At 43.4% G+C, this 17,108-nt stretch overlaps 1 long non-coding RNA gene and 1 gene segment (V, D, J or C); both read left to right on the top strand.

The window, feature by feature from the left end:
• The first annotated feature begins 3,995 nt into the window (after positions 1-3,995).
• Positions 3,996-9,383, top strand: LOC109887673 (immunoglobulin kappa variable 4-1-like). The segment is given in 3 exon segments: positions 3,996-4,043; positions 8,224-8,418; positions 8,554-9,383. Coding segments are annotated over 2 exon segments (477 nt in total).
• A 5,210-nt stretch (positions 9,384-14,593) lies between these two features.
• LOC109887671 (uncharacterized) lies at positions 14,594-16,172 on the top strand. The gene is made up of 2 exons (XR_004210979.1): positions 14,594-14,686; positions 14,794-16,172. It is a non-coding gene; the product is annotated as an uncharacterized LOC109887671 (long non-coding RNA).
• The last annotated feature ends 936 nt before the right edge of the window (positions 16,173-17,108 follow it).

Below are 17,108 nucleotides of genomic sequence, written 5' to 3'. Positions count from 1 at the left end.
AGGCAGACTAAATAACTTTTTTGCCTGCTTTGAAGACAATACAGTGCCACTGACACAGCCCGCAACCAAAACATGCGGACTCTCCTTCACTGCAGCCGACGTGAGTAAAACATTTAAACATGTGAACCCTCGCAGGGCTGCAGGCCCAGACGGCATCCCCAGTCGCGCCCACAGAGCATGCGCAGACAATTTCAATCAATCCTTATCCCAGTCTGCTGTTCCCACATGCTTCAAGAGGGCCACCATTTTTCCTGTTCCCAAGAAAGCTAAGGTAACTGAGCTAAACGACTACCGCCCCGTAGCACTCACTTCCGTCATCATGAAGTCCTTCTAGAGACTAGTCAAGGACCATAGCACCTCCACCCTACCTGACACCCTAGACCCACTCCAATTTGCTTACCGCCCAAATAGGTCCACAGACGATGCAATCTCAACCACACTGCACACTGCCCTAACCCATCTGGACAAGAGGAATACCTATGTGAGAATGCTGTTCATCGACTACAACTCAGCATTTAACACCATAGTACCCTCCAAACTCGCCATCAAGCTCGAGACCCTGGGTCTCGACCCCGCCCTGTGCAACTGGGTTCTGGACTTCCTGACAGGCCGCCCCCAGGTGGTGAGGGTAGGTAACAACATCTCCACCCCTCTGATCCTCAACACTGGGGCCCCACAAGGGTGCATTCTGAGCCCTCTCCTGTACTCTCTGTTCACCCACGACTGCGTGGCCACGCACGCCTCCAACTCAATCATCAAGTTTGCGGACGACACTACAGTGGTAGGCTTGTTACCAACAACGACGAGACTACCTACAGGGAGGAGGTGAGGGCCCTCGGAGTGTGGTGTCAGGAAAATAACCTCACACTCAACGTCAACAAAACTAAGGAGATGATTGTGGACTTTAGGAAACAGCAGAGGGAGCACCCCCCTATCCACATCGATGGGACAGTAGTGGAGAGGGTGGTAAGGTTTAAGTTCCTCGGCGTACACATCACAGACAAACTGAATTGGTCTGTCAACAAAGGCTATATAACAAAGTATTGAGATAAACTTTTGTTAATGAACAAATACTTATTTTCCACCATAATTTGCAAATAAATTCATAAAAAATCCTACAATGTGATTTTCTGGATTTTTTCTTCTCATTTTGTCTGTCATAGTTGAAGTGTACCTATGATGAGAATTACAGGCCTCTCTCATCTTTTTAAGTGGGAGAACTTGCACAATTGATGGCTGACTAAATACTTTTTTGCCCCACTGTATATGTTGGCCTGATATGGTTCCCATTTTCCTCATTAGTTGCCGGAGTGCACAACAGTAGCTTCACGTTTCGTTTGGTACTCACGCTGCGCCTTGGTCTCATCATTATGACGAACGAGACAGAAGATCCCACCACACACGGACCAAGCAGCGTGATCAGGAGGACTGGACCTGGGAGGAAATCCTGGAGGGAGCAGGACCCTGGACCAGGGACGGAGAATATCACCGTCTAAGGGAGGAGATAGAGGCAGCGAAAGCAGAACGGAGACATTACGAGGAGTTATACCAAAGAGGCAAGCACGAGAGGCAGCCCCAAAACAGTTTTGGGGGAGGCACACGGGGAGATTGGCAGAGTCAAAGTTCAGACCTGAGCCAACTCTCTGTGCTTACAGTGAGGAGTGTGTGACCGGTCGAGCACCATGTTATGCGGTGATGCGCACCATGTCTCCAGTGTGCAGTCACAACCGGGTGCGCTATATTCCAGCTCCCCGCATTGGCTGGGCTAGTGGGCATCCAGCCAGGACGGATGGTGCCGGCTCAGCGCTCCTGGCCTCCAGTACATCTCCTCGGATCAGGAAACCCTGCGCCGGCTCTGCGCACTGTGTCTCTGGTGCGTCTGCACAGCCCAGTGCGTCCTGTGCCAGCGCCCCGCACTTGCCAGGCTAAAGTGAACATCCAGCCAGGACGCGTTGTGCCAGCTCTACGCTCCAGATCTCCAGTGCGCCTCCACAGTCCAGTACGTCCTGTGCCTCTTCCTCGCACTCTCCCTGAGATGCGTGTCACCAGTCCAGTACCACCAGTGCCGGTACCACGCATCAGGCCTCCAGTGCGCCTCCACAGACCAGAGCTTCCGGCGACAGTTTCCAGTCCGGAACCTCCAACGACGGTTCACAGTCCGGAACCTCCAACGACGGTCAACACTCTGGAACCTCCAACGATGATCCATAGTCTGGGGTCTCCAGTGATGGTCCCCAGTCCGGGGTCTCCAGCAGGGGGCTGCAGTCCAGAGCCTCCAGCGATGGTCCCCAGTCCGGGGTCTCCAGCGGGGGGCTGCAGTCCAGAGCCTCCAGCGGGGGTTCCCAGTCCAGAGCCTCCGGCAACGGTTCCCAGTCCAGAGCCTCCGGCAACGATCTGCGGTCCGGAGCCTCCAGCAGTGGTTCCCAGTTCAGAGCCTCCGGCAATGATCCACGTTCTGGTTCCATAGAAGCGGAGGGATCATCGTAGGGAGCGGGGACTACACCCCGAACCGGAGCCGCCACTGAGGGTAGATGCCCACCCGGACCTTCCCTTATAGGTTCAGGTTTGCGGCCGGGAGTCCGCACCTTTGAGGGGGGGGGGGGGGGGTACTGTCACGCTCTGACCTTAGATATCCCTGTTTTTCTATATATTTTGGTTAGGTCAGGGTGTGACTAGGGTGGCTACTCTAGTTTTTGTATGTCTAGGGTTTTTTGTATGTATATGTTGGCCTGATATGGTTCCCAATCAGAGACAGCTGTTTATCGTTGTCTCTAATTGGGGATCATATTTAGGTAGCCATTTTCCTCATTTGTGTTGTGGGATCTTGTCTACATTTAGTTGCCTGAGTGCACAACATTAGCTTCATGTTTCGTTTGGTTGTTTGTTGTTTTTGTTCAGTGAGTTTCAGTTTATTCAAATTATGTGGAACTCTACTCACGCTGCGCCGTGGTCTCATCATTAGGAAGCGATTCCAAATGGCAAAACATTAAAATTGTAACGGCCAAACGGTGTTGTAAACGTTCTGAGTCCCCTACTCTCTGATGACAGCGGTATCTGCCAGAAACCTGAGCGGGCATCCAGCTTTGTGAAGACTTGTGTGCCATCCAACAGAGCCAGCGACTGCTCCACTGATGGTAAGATGTGTCTCTCTCTGCAGAGTGCCTCATTCAAGTTAGTCATGTCCACGCAGATCCTTATGTCCCCATTGGCTTTTGGGACCACTACAATCCCTGCACACCAGTCTGTGGAACTCTCTATTTTAGACACGCCCCAATTTCCTCCATCCTCCCCAACTCTTCCTTTACTCTGGCCAATAAAGGGATAGGCACCTCACCTGGGTCCTCCAGTTTGCTCACTCTCTCAATGAGATGCAATGCTTCAATTGCTGGTAGCCCCAGCAACGGTCTGGCTAGAGTGTCAATGACGAAGACAGGCTGGATGGCACTTTTGTCTTTACGCTCCAGTTTAATCTCCAACTGCCCTACAACTGGTAAAATCTTATTACTGGACCCATACAGTTTTTTGTTTGTAGAGAGCAAAGGGCCATCTCTGCTATAGCTATACAGCCTAGTTGGGATAGCTGTCACTGCTGCCCCAGTGTCTAGTTTAAATGACACAACCTCCCCATTGAGTTGAATGTCTGAATGCCAGCCTTCTTTTCCCTTACTTCTCCCAGAAAGATGCTGTCCTGCTGTACCTCCTCTGAGACCTCATGCATTTGCTTTAATCGACAGACAGCTGAAAAGTGTCCTCTCCTGTCACATTTCCTGCATTCAGCATCCTTTGCTGGTCAATCTTTCCATCTGTGGAAAGGGGATTTCCCACATTTGAGACAAACATTTGAACTAGCTACGGGTACTGTCTGTGATTGTTTTCTCCACGTCTGTCTCTGTTCTGTGTTCCCCTCCATTTCTTTAGCTCGGTATGCAAATGCATTTATTTCCTCACTCTCTTCGCTCTGCAAGGAGCTGCTGTCGTGCAGCATCGTCTGCTGTCTTTTTACTGTCTCACTCTGCCTAACCTGGTTTACAGCTTTGGACAAGGTAAGCTGGGAATCCAACTGTAACTTTTCGGAAAGTGATATATTTCTTATTCCCACTACAATCCGATCTCGGGTCAGCTCTTCCCTGAGCGCCCCACACTAACAATGTTCTGTTAGTTTGTGAACAGCTGTCACGTCCTGACCTTAGTTCCTTTTTTATGTCTCTGTTTTAGTTTGGTCAGGGCGTAAGTTGGGGTGGGCATTCTATATTTTGTTGTCTAGGTTTTGTATTTCTGTGTTTGGCCTGGTATGGTTCCCAATCAGAGGCAGCTGTCAATCGTTGTCTTTGATTGAGAACCATACTTAGGCAGCCTGTTTTCCCACTGATTTGTGGGTAGTTATTTTCCGTTTCAGTGTTTTCACCATACGGGACTGTTTCGGTTTTCCTTTATTCTCTTGTTCGTTTATATTCAGTGTTCAGTTTATTAAAGTTATCATGGACACGTACCACGCTGCACTTTGGTCCTCTTCTCCTTCTCCCGACAACAATCGTTACAACAGCTGTGATAAAACTGTTGGTGGTTTCACCCTGCTCCTGTTTGTGCATGTTAAACCTAGCTCTCTCAAATATAATGTTGTGTCTCCATAAAAAATGCATTTCAAAACAGTCTTTAACGGCACTGTAGTTAAGTTTCTCTTCCTCGGTCAACGTTGAAGCATTTAATATATCCTCGGTTTCATCACCCATAGAGTAGATCAGTGTATTAACTTGAAATGCCTCATTTTTCACATTTAAGCCTGATGCTACCCTGTACCTTTCAAAAGCGCCTGATCCATTTCGGACAGTTTTGAATGTCCATACAATCTAAATTCTTGGGGGACTAATGCAAAATCCGTCAGCACTAGCCACTGGCCTGTCCGTGTTTGTGCCAGAGCCCGTTGAACTTGGAGTCGCAAACCCTGAAATCCCGCCAGCTTCTTCCTCTTGCAACATGTTGCTTAGCAGTAACTTAGTCCTTGCTCGTTAGCTAGCAAAATAATGATATGCGCTGTTTTATCTCCAACAATGTGCCCTCCCTGCTTTGAAACAGCCTGAATGTATGATTTACTTGGTAAGTCCTTCTCGTTTATGTGAATTTTAAAACCACTTCTGACACCATGTAGTATTATCTAAAATAAGGACGCACAACAACGAGGTTCTAGCTCCAGCATGTTTACTAACCTAACCCTCGCATGTCATACATAGGTACGGATACCCCCAAGGGACATCCTACTACAGTACACCTAATTAGCAGGTTTGCATTGGACGGAGTTTCGGCTTTCCATGGTGACTTCCCCATGTGGCAAATTGGTTAATAAACCAATAACAAAGAGAGTTCCAAATCTCTCTGCCAATAACAGCCAGTTTTCAGTTTTCTCCTCCCTACTCAGACCCCACCTAAACAGTCCTAGCAAAATTATTCTAGTTTTTTGCTTAAAAGCAATTTTTGCCTATTTTAATGGGAATTTATTACAGCAAGGTACTTCCTTGTTACCCAGAAATGATTTGATTTTGGTATAAAAATGGCTGCATTGGACCTTTAAGTTATTGTTACAATGGTGCGTCACACATGGACATTATTGTTTATTGTGGTATCAACAGAAATCTGGACAAAAAACAAAACTCTGCATCCACTCTATTAGAACTCGCACCTCTGGAATTCCATTTAGATTCAGTGGTAGTGGATCTAGGAATGACTTCACTCTGATCATGAGTGGAGCCCAGGCGGAAGATACAGGAGACTTTACACCTTCCCAATGCTAAAGATGCGTTCCATAGGGATAGAGAGCCGTAATAAAACCTCCCTCAGCCAAACTGTTCGGTGACTGCATTGCTACAGCTGGAACCTGCTGTAAGAGCGGGGGGGAAGGACTAGACCAGTGATAGAGTTGAGGACTAGACCAGTGACAGTGTTGAGGACTAGACCAGTGATAGTGTTCAGTACTATGCCGTGATAGTGTTAAGGACTGGACCAGTGACAGTGTTGAGGACTAGACCAGTGACAGTGTTGAGGACTAGACCAGTGACAGTGTTGAGGACTAGACGAGTATTAGTGTTGAGGACTACACCAGTGATAGTGTTCAGTACTATGCCCGTGATAGTGTTGAGGACTAGACCAGTGATAGTGTTCAGCACTATGCCCGTGATAGTGTTGAGGACTAGACCAGTGATAGTGTTGAGGACTACACCAGTGATATTGTTCAGGACTAGACACAGTGAAAGTGTTTAGGAATAGGCCAGTGATAGTGTTAGGGACTAGACCAGTGATAGTGTTGAGGACTAGACACAGTGTTATAGTGTTCAGTACTAGACCAGTGATAGTGTTGAGGACTAGACCAGTGATGGTGTTGAGGACTAGACCAGTGATGGTGTTGAGTACTACACCAGTGATAGTGTTGAGGACTAGACCAGTGATAGTGTGAGGACTAGACCAGTGATAGTGTTGAGGACTAGACCAGTGATAGTGTTGAGGACTAGACCAGTGATAGTGTTGAGGACTAGACCAGTGATGGTGTTGAGGACTAGACCAGTGATGGTGTTGAGGACTAGACCAGTGATGGTGTTGAGTACTACACCAGTGATAGTGTTGAGGACTAGACCAGTGATAGTGTGAGGACTAGACCAGTGATAGTGTTGAGGACTAGACCAGTGATAGTGTTGAGGACTAGACCAGTGATAGTGTTGTGGACTAGACCAGTGATAGTGTTGAGGACAACAGTCTAGAGAGTATCATAGGTTTGTTGCCTTTATTATTTGACCAACCAACATCTTAAACTGAAAACAGTCACTCAATGGATGATATACACTGAGTGGACTAAACATTAGGAACCTTCCATGACAGACTGACCAGGTCAATCCAGGTGAAAGCAATGATCCCTTATTGATGTCACTTGTTAAATCCACATCAATTAGGGTAAGTGAAGGGGAGGAGACAGGTTATAGAAGGATTTTTAAGCCTTGAGACAATGGAAACATGGATTGTGTATGTGTCCCATTCAGATGGAGGATGGGTAAGAGCAAATATTGCCCTGTTCAAAGTGCCTTTGAATGGGGCATGGCGATAGGGGCCAGGCACACCGATTTGAGTGTGTCAAGAACTGCAATGCTGCTGGGTTTTTCACGCTCAACAGTTTCCTGTGTGTTTCAAGAATGGTCCACCACCCAAAGCACATCCAGCCAACGACAGGCAAGTGGTTGAAAATGGGTCATTGATGCAAGACGACCAAGGAGGCTGACACGAATTGTGCAGAGCAACAGTCGGTTACAGTTAGTTAACTGACAGACTAGTACAACATTGGTGCCCAAAGACCCATAAAAAAAATATGCAACTCGTCTTACCTTGACATGAAAGGGATATGGCAGCCGACAACCTTACAGAGTTCCACTTCTTTCAGCAAAAAACAAGAAACTGTGGTTGCAGTGGGCTAAGGAACGAATACACTGGACACTGGAGAATTGGAAAAACATTGCCTGGTCTGATGAATCCTGGTTCCTGCTGTTTCACGCTGATGGGAGGACTAGGGTATGGAGAAAACCACAAGCACATGGATCCATCATACCGTGTGTCAACATTACAGGCTGTTGGTGGTGGTGTGATGGTGTGGGGTGTCTTTTCAAAACACATATTGGGTCCCTCCATGATGCCACAGGATATCTGAACATCATTACCAATCAGACGCATGCCTTCATGGCAGCAGTGCATCCATCTGCAATATTTTTTTTTTCAGCAGGATAATGCCCCATGCCACAAGGCTAGGATTGTCCAGGAATGGTTCAACTGTACGAACATGACAGTGAATTCAGCTGACTGCTGTGTCCTGCCCAGTCACCAGATCTCAATCCAAATGACCATCTGTGGGATGAGACGGAACAAGCTATTCAGAGTAGAGATCCACTACCAGCCAATTTGACACAACTGTGGGAAGCATTGGAGACAACATGGGCAAGCAACCCTATGGAACGCTTTCGACAACTTGTAGAGTCCATGCCCCGAAAAAAAATGTTGGCTGTTCTGAGGGCAAAAGGGTGGGTATATCCCATAAGTTACCAAATGAGGCATACGTTATCTGAAACCAGTTCCATATAAATCAATATTATGAGTGTGTGTGTTTTTTGTAATATTGAATGGTAAGGGCTAAAAGCATTCAATTGGAATGTTGTGATCCAGAAGTTACACCATATAATTTCTTGTCCTGTCTAGTGCCTTGCTCCAGGAGGGTGATTTGCATAGAGGACACTTTGCATTGGCAGCACATGCTTCAGTGCTCTGGGAGTATTTATATCCCTGTGAGTTTAACACTTCATGACCTAGAGCTGTCCTTCATGACAACAGAACCCACAACAACCATGACTTTTATCACCATCTTCATCTGGATACTTGCCCTCTGTCTCCAAGGTAATATATTTCACACAACATTTTCCGGACCATTGCAATATTAGGCTATATAACCTTATTACTGTTTTAGTGAATATGCTATATGGACAAATTAATGAACAATTGAATGCTAATACCACATGCCATCTGTTTCAGAGTCCAGAGGCCAGGTCACAGTGACCCAGACTCCTGCAGTGAAAGCTGTTTCAGTGGGTCACTCAGTCATTCTCAGCTGTAAGACCAGCAGTGCTGTATTCAGTAACAGCAATGGACACTATTTGCACTGGTATCAACAGAAACCTGGAGGAGCTCCTAAACTCCTAATATACTGGGCTAAAACCCTTCAGTCTGGGACTCCATCTAGATTCAGTGGCAGTGGATCAGGGAGTGACTTCACTCTGACCATCAGTGGAGTCCAGGCTGAAGATGCAGGAGATTACTACTGTCAGAGTTTACACAACCCCAACAGTGTCTGGGTGTTCACACAGTGATACAGAGCCGTACAAAAACCTCCCTCAGTCAGACTGCACAGTGACTGTACTGATACAGCTTGGACCTACTGCAGGTGCTGAGGGGGAAGGGACAGTGACATGGAACACTGAGCAGCGAGGAAACATTGAATAAGGGTAGAAAGCGTCATTCAAATCACATGCTCCCCCACATCATCATCATGGTTGCGACTCATTATATTTGTTATGACCTGAAAGATCATCTAAAAGTTATGAGGTTTTGAAAACACAATACCTGCCAAATACAAAATAAGAAGTAAAAGAAAAGGTGTCATGACCCCAACATTGCTTCAACGTTACAATCACTTAAGCCCCCAAAACAAGTCCCCAAATGTCTGATTTAAATGGATTTGATTTTACAGGATTATTATTAACTATTTTCAATATGCAGGTTCCTGACTGTTAGATCTGTGAATGAGACATGATGCTGGATTCAAACATGAGACACTATCTACATAAAGTATAATTTCCATTTGAGCATTGTCATTCATTACATGATGGTATATTTGTAATGTCTCCCTCCCTGAATCCACCATAGAGGTTCAAACCTGTCCACTCCCTCACATCTGGCCCAGTCCAGGGTATTTCAGGCAGTGAAACTGTTCAACTGCTAGACTGATAGCTGTCAGACTATAAGGGCACAAGACGAGACCCAGATGCAGACACGGGAGGCAGATGGTTTGAGTCATTTTTTATTCTATTCCAAAAGGGTAGGCAAGAGAATGGTCGTGGACAGGCAAAAGTCCAGGAGGTACAGAGTGGCAGGCAGGCTCGAGGTCAAGGCAGGCAGAATGGTCAGGCAGGCAGGTACAAAGTCCAGAAACCGGCACGGGTCAAAACCGGGAGGACTAGCAAAAAGAGAATAGAAAAAGAATGAGCACAGAGCACAGACGAACTGGCACAGAGAGACACAGAGAGACAGGAAACACAGGAATAAATACACCGGGGAAAATAAGCGACACCTGTAGTAGGGGGTGGAGACAATCACAAGGACAGGTGAAACAGATCAGGGCGTGACACAGAGTGAAACTGATATTTGCACAGACAGGGCTGGGTGGTTCTGCTTGTCCCAGAATAGAGCAGCACTGTCATCATATTAGCAATTAAACATTGGAAATATATCTGTTATGGAAAGTAACTCTTTAGCAGTGTGAGTTCTGAGAGCAGATTTTAGAGGTTTATTACCAAATATCACATTTTTCTTACTGGTATTGGTGCTATAGTATAACAGGATCATTCAGTTGTAGAAATGATTGCATAGTATTTGTTGGATCTGATGCACTTTAAATTCTGTTTGAAATGATGAGAGTAGCTATATGCTACAATAATGAAATAATGAAGCTGATTTATGTACATTTGTATGAAATGTGCTGCCTATTCATGCGATAGTGAAGACTGGAATCATGATTAAATGAACTCATTCTGTATTTTTTTTCCAATCAAAACAAGTTATTTAAACTCTGAGTCAAGAAGACATGCACAACTTACTCTCAAAATGGTTAATTTAGCACACAGCACTACTGTATAATCCTATATAATATACTCTACAATATAATAGAGGAGAGGAGAGGCAATACACAAAGGATAAACAACTAGCTACAGTACTGAGAACAACCGACAACAACAAAACACAATCTATAAAGATAAAGGCAAAAATAAACTCTGAAAATATTTTTTGTCAAAACAATACATCAGATAAATGTATGTTACATTCATGCTCTACCGTTTACCACACCAACAACAACAAAACACTAGGATGGGGTTGAAGACTAGACCTAAAATAACTTTCAATTAAGATTATTCATTGAGCTTGCTTTTTAGTCCAGGACTAGGCTTAATGTGTTTTGCAAACTACCCCCGAAACTACAAAGACATTAATAATCAGATTTACTATTCACAGTGTAAATCTCAATATCAATTTTGTCAAATCTACTCTGAGACAAGACAAAATTACCTCAAAATAATATTGAACCTTTTTGGGATAGGGGGCAGCATTTTCACTTTTGGATGAATAGCGTGCCCAGAGTGAACTGCCTCCTACTCTGTCCCAGATGCCAATATATGCATATTATTATTAGTATTGGATAGAAAACACTCTGAAGTTTCTAAAACTGTTTGAATGATGTCTGTGAGTATAACAGAACTCAAATGGCAGGCGAAAACCTGAGAAAAATCCAACCAGGAAGTGGGACATCTGAGGATTGTAGTTTTTCAAAGCTTGGCCTACCGAATACACATTGAGATATGGATGAGGTTGCACTTCCTAGGGCTTCCACTAGATGTCAACTGCCTTATAAACTGGTTTGAGGATTCTACTATAAAGGAGGGGCACATGACACCTCTTTGAGTCAGTGGTCTGGCAGAGAGCCTCGGTCTCATGACGCACGTTCCCGACAGAGTTACCTCTCGTTCCAGTGCTTTTCTGAAGACAAAGGGATTCTCCGGTTGGAACATTATTGATGTTTTATGTTAAAAACATCCTAACGATTGATTCAATACATCGTTTGACATGTTTCTAAAGGACTGTGACGGAACTTTTTGAGTTTTTGTCTGGATGAAATGCCTGCGCCCCATGAAGATGGATTACTGGGCTGAACACGCTAACAACAAGTGGCTATTTGGACATAAATGACGGACTTTATGGAACAAATCAGTCATTTATTGTCGAACTGGGATTCCTGGGAGTGCCTTCTGATGAAGATCATCAAAGGTAAGTGAATATTTATGATCTTGTTTCTAACTTTGTTGACTCCAAAATGGCGGATATTCCTCTGGCTGTTTTGCGTTCTGAGCACCGTTCTCAGATTATGCTTTTTCAGTAAAGTTGTAAAAAAATCTGACATCGGTTGCATTAAGGAGAAGTCTATCTTTAATTCTGTGAATAACACTTGTATCTTTTATCAATGTTTATTATGAGTGTTTCTGCAAATCAAAACATTACTGCACGTAAGGCGCCAATGTAAACTGAGATTTTTGGATGTAAATATGCACATTATCGAACAAAACATACATGTATTGTGTAACATGATGTCCTATGAGTGTCATCTGATGAAGATCATCAAAGGTTAGTGATTAATTTTATCTATATATCTGCATTTTGTGACACCTATCTTATAATCATATGTGGTGCTATCGCTGTAAAGCATTTTTTGAATCGGACACGATGGGTAGATTAACAAGATGTGTATCTTTCATTTGCTGTATTGGACTTGTTAATCGAACCACATTCCAGTCAATGTAGCTGGTTGAGAGAATGCCAAGAGTGTGTAAAGCTGTCATGTAGGCAAATGGTGGCTATTTTGAAGAATCTCAAATATAAAATAGTTAGATTTTCTTAACACCTTTTTGGTTACTACATGATTCCATATGTGTTATTTCATAGCTTTGATGTCTTCACTATTATTCTAAAATGCATAAAATAGTAAAAAATTAAGAAAAACCTTTGAATGAGTAGCTGTGTTCAAACCTTTGACTTGTGCTGTAAGTATTCAGTCTCCCAGTCCCTGCCTTTGGTCTCCCAGTCCCTGCCTTTCCCAGTCCCTGCCTTTGAAACATATCCCCACAGCATGATGCTGCCACCACCATGTTTCACCGTAGGGATGGTGCCAGGTTTCCTCCAGACGTGACGCTTGGCATTCAGGCCAAGGAGTTCAATCTTGGTTTCATCAGATCAAAGAATCTTATTTCTCATAGTCTTAAAGTCTTTTAGGTGCCTTTTGGCAAATTCCAAGCGAGCTGCCTTGTGGCTTTTACAGAGGAATGGCTTCCATCTGACCACTCTACCATAAAGGCCTGATTGGTGGAGTATTGCAGAGATGCTTCTGGAAGGTTCTCCCATCTCCACAGAGGAACTCTGTCAGAGTGACAATTGGGTTCTTGGTCACTTCCTTGACCAAGGCCCTTCTCCCACAATTGCTCAGTTTGGCCGAGCAGCCAGCTGTAGGAAGAGTCTTGGTGGTTCCAAACTTCTTCCATTTAAGAATGATGGAGGCTACTGTGTTCTTGGGGACTTTCAATGCTGCAGAAATGTTTTGGTACCTTTACCCAGATCTGTGTCTAGACACAATTCTGTCTCAGAATTCTACAGACAATTAATTTGACCTCATGGCTTGGTTTTTGCTCTGACATGCACTGTCAACTGTGGGACCTTATATAGACAGGTATGTGCCTTTCCAAACCATGTCCAATCAATTGACTACATCACAGGTGGACTCCGATCAAGTTGTAGAAAGATCTCAAGTGTGATCAATGGAAACAGGATGCACCTGAGCTCAATTTAGAGGGGTCTGAATTACCTATCTAAATACGGTATTTCTGTTTTCGTTTATATTTATAAAAATGTGTTTTCGCTTTGTCATTATGAGGTATTGTGTGCAGATTGATGAGGGAAAAACATATTTCATCATTTTAGAATGAGGCTGTTAAAATGTGGAAAAGTTCATACTTTACGAATGCACTGTACTGTATGTACATCAACAGTTGAATACTATGGGTCTTGACTAGAATACAGTATATACACTGAACAAAAATATAAACGCAACATTTTAAATGTTGGTCCCATGTTTCATGAATAAATGAATAAACAATATCTTCATTTTAAATAGAACTGTGACTAAGTAAACATATACTCTGTTTTATTATATCTGATTAACAATATGAGTTCTTAAGAAGGGATTGTGTGACACAGACAAGGAGTAATTAAAGTTAATGAACACCATTCCAACTAGGAAGAAAGAAATGGGTTGTGGATTAAGTAAACAGATAAGGTAGTTAACCTATGGTTGAACCGACGAAACCTAGCTCTGGGGTGTTTTAGATAAGACAGTGAGTGCATTCCTAGGTTTTCTGTAAATTAGAACTGTCAGTTAAGTGGTGATCGATAATGTTGAGGGGTCAAAAGTTAATTAAGTTATGTTGTGTGACCTGTGAGTGTGTTAGTGAGTTAGAATGAACTTTTAACCTCACTTGATTCTAGGTCGGGGGGAGGGGATTCTAAGTGTAATGGACAGAATGTCAGAATTTCAGACTGTCAGAATTTCACTGTAAGTGCACATGTGTCGTGACTTAAGGCCCTATTCCCTGAACTTAACTAAACATTTTAAAGGGATTGGCTTGAGTGAATTCTCTAACGAGAATTGATCAAAACCACATGACATTCGAAACATCTATATTTATTCACTATTATTTGCCAAACAAAAGGCTGTATATGTGTATTTTATGTACATTTGTGTTTTAGCCAACTCTGTGCTTTAGTCCTTTTTTCAAGTGAACCAATTTAGATTAAATTCCTTTGAGTGGAGTTTGGTTACCTGACTGTTTGGCTACTGTATCATTTATGTTACTGTGCTATATCTTTTTCTCAATGTGTTTTAACATCTATCTAGATTCACTGAAACACTGAGGTTTATGTTGTTACCAGCTGTAACCATTGGATAAAGACTAAATCCTATTTTATTGTCAACAGATTGTCTGTTGTAAGTAGCCACTAGAATTCTGGAAGCACAGACACCTACTTCCTGCTTACTCATTCGTTATTTTTAGATGACACGTGAGATAGCCGTTTTCATCATTCATTGATGGTGATAGCTGTTCCTCGGAACATCATTTGCATAGAGAGGAGACTTTGCATAGCCAGCACATGCTTCAGTGCTCTGGTAGTGTTTATAGCCCTGTGAGTTTAACACTTCATGACTGAGAGCTGTCCTTCATGACAACAGAACCCACAACAACCATGACTTTTATCACCATCTTCATCTGGACACTTGCCCTCTGTCTCCAAGGTAATATAATTTACGGAAAATTACCCTGACAATATAAAGGAATTATTTTTTACTGGACAAATTAATTAACAATTAAATTATAAATATACATTGCATCTTTGTTTCAGAGTCAAGAGGCCAGGTCACAGTGACCCAGACTCCTGCAGTGAAAGCTGTTTCAGTGGGTCACTCAGTCAGTCTCAGCTGTAAGACCAGCAGTGCTGTACACATTAACAGCAATGGACACTATTTGCACTGGTACCAACAGAAACCTGGAGGAGCTCCTAAACTCCTAATATACTGGGCTAAAACCCTTCAGTCTGGGACTCCCCATCTAGATTCAGTGGCAGTGGATCAGGGAGTGACTTCACTCTGACCATCAGTGGAGTCCAGGCTGAAGATGCAGGAGATTACTACTGTCAGAGTTTACACTACCCCAACAGTGTCTGGGTGTTCACACAGTGATACAGAGCCGTACAAAAACATCCCTCAGTCAGACTGCACAGTGACTGTACTGATACAGCTGGGACCTACTGCAGGTGCTGAGGGGGAAGAGACAGTGACATGGAACACTGATCAGTAGAAGAGGTCAACTTTGAAAACAGAAAGAATCATACGTTCTCCAACATCGTCTTTATCATCGTCATCATCATCGTCATTATTATCATCATCATGGTTATAACTTGTTATATTGGACATGAACTGAAAGTGTATATAAAAGTTCTTTGTAGTTTTGGAAGACAATACCAGTCCATAGTAGAGTAAGATGTACAGAAGTAAGAGGAAAAGTATCAGCCCCCCAAACCAATTCCCTACATGCACTTCACAACCAGTTATTGATGTGATCATCTAGCATGTATTAACTCTTTTCATGAACTGTTAGATCTGTGAATGAGACATGATGCTGGGCTCAAACATGACACATTGATGTAGAGACATACACTACACACTATTATCATAAAGTATAATATCCGTTGTGTCTGTCATTAATTACATGATGGTATATTTGTAATGTCTCCCTCCCTGAATCCACCATAGAGGTTAAAACCAGTCCACTCCCTCACATCTGGCCCAGTCCAGGGTATTTCAGGCAGTAAAACAGGTCAACTGGTAGACTGGTAGCTGTGGGAGTGAAACAGATTTACATAGACAGGGTTGGGTGGTTCTGCTTGTCCCAGAATAGAGCAGAACTGTCACCAGATGTTCACTCTGTCCCCAGGGGGTTGGAGGTAGAGAAGACCAGGGAAAATGTAATGGAAAAGCGTAGACCACACATTGCTAAAACCCATTGAAAAAACATCTAATTTAATAAAATCATATCAGGAATTAATCATGATAAATATATGTGTAATGGAAAGCAACCTTTGAGCGCAGATATGTTATGAGGGCAGATATTAGAGGTTTATTTTTTATTATTGGTACATAAAGTTGGTGGAATGTGAACAACTCTCTCACTTTGGTGAGATGTCTGTCCACAGACATTATTAAAAGAAACAGCCTGAAAGTCTTTCTTCTGGAGAAGATAACATCTCATAACGTTGTTCAATTGCATGATTACATTTAGTTTTAATGAGAGAACACAAAAATTGACTTAATTTTCAGCACCAGTTTTTGCCGCTTCCAAAAGTCCACCACAGTGGTTCATGCTGGTGAAGTCCTTCACATAAGAGTGAGCACATTCACAGACAGAGAATTCTCAGTACCACCTTCATAGTACTGAAGTACACTACAATAGGGACTGATAGTACTTGTCACACCCTGATCTATTTCACCTGTCTTTGTGCTTGTCTCCACCCCCCTCCAGGTGTCGCACATCTTCCCTTTTATCCCCTGTGTATTTATACCTGTGTTCTCTGTTTGTCTGTTGCCAGTTCGTTTTGTTTCGTAAATCCTACCAGCGTTTGTTTCTCTGCTCCTGCATGTTTCTTGCTTCTGTTTTCTCGTCCTTCATGGTTTTGACCGTTCCGCCTGCCCTGACCCTGAGACTGCCTGCCGTTTTATACCTTACCTCACCGTACTTGATTATTGACCCCTACCTGTTTGACCTGTCTTTTGCCTGTCCCTGTTTTGGAATTAAGCTTTGTTTCCTTGACACTGTCTGCATCTGGGTCTTACCTTAAGCGTGATAGTACTGAAGTTTTAGTATAATACAATAGGGACTGATAGTACTGAACTACTATTATAACACAATACTGCCCAATAAAGGCAAAATGCAATAACTGTCATTTTTTGTATTCTGCAAAATCTGACTTCAAAGTCTTTTTCTGTATAGACAGACATCAATTTCTGATAACCCTTGATATATTCTGATCAACTGGCTTGTTTTTGTGTCAAGAAACTATCACGGCACAAGGCGAGACCCAAATGCAGACACAGGAGGCAGATGGTTGGAGTCTTACAATGTTTATTAATCCAAAGGGGTAGGCAAGAGAATGGTCGTGGA

The sequence above is a fragment of the Oncorhynchus kisutch genome, linkage group LG9 (genome assembly GCF_002021735.2).
Source record: "Oncorhynchus kisutch isolate 150728-3 linkage group LG9, Okis_V2, whole genome shotgun sequence".
In the NCBI taxonomy this organism is placed as follows: domain Eukaryota; kingdom Metazoa; phylum Chordata; class Actinopteri; order Salmoniformes; family Salmonidae; genus Oncorhynchus; species Oncorhynchus kisutch.
The sequence above is the reverse complement of the archived record's forward strand: the minus strand, read 5'-3'. Positions and strand labels throughout refer to the sequence as shown.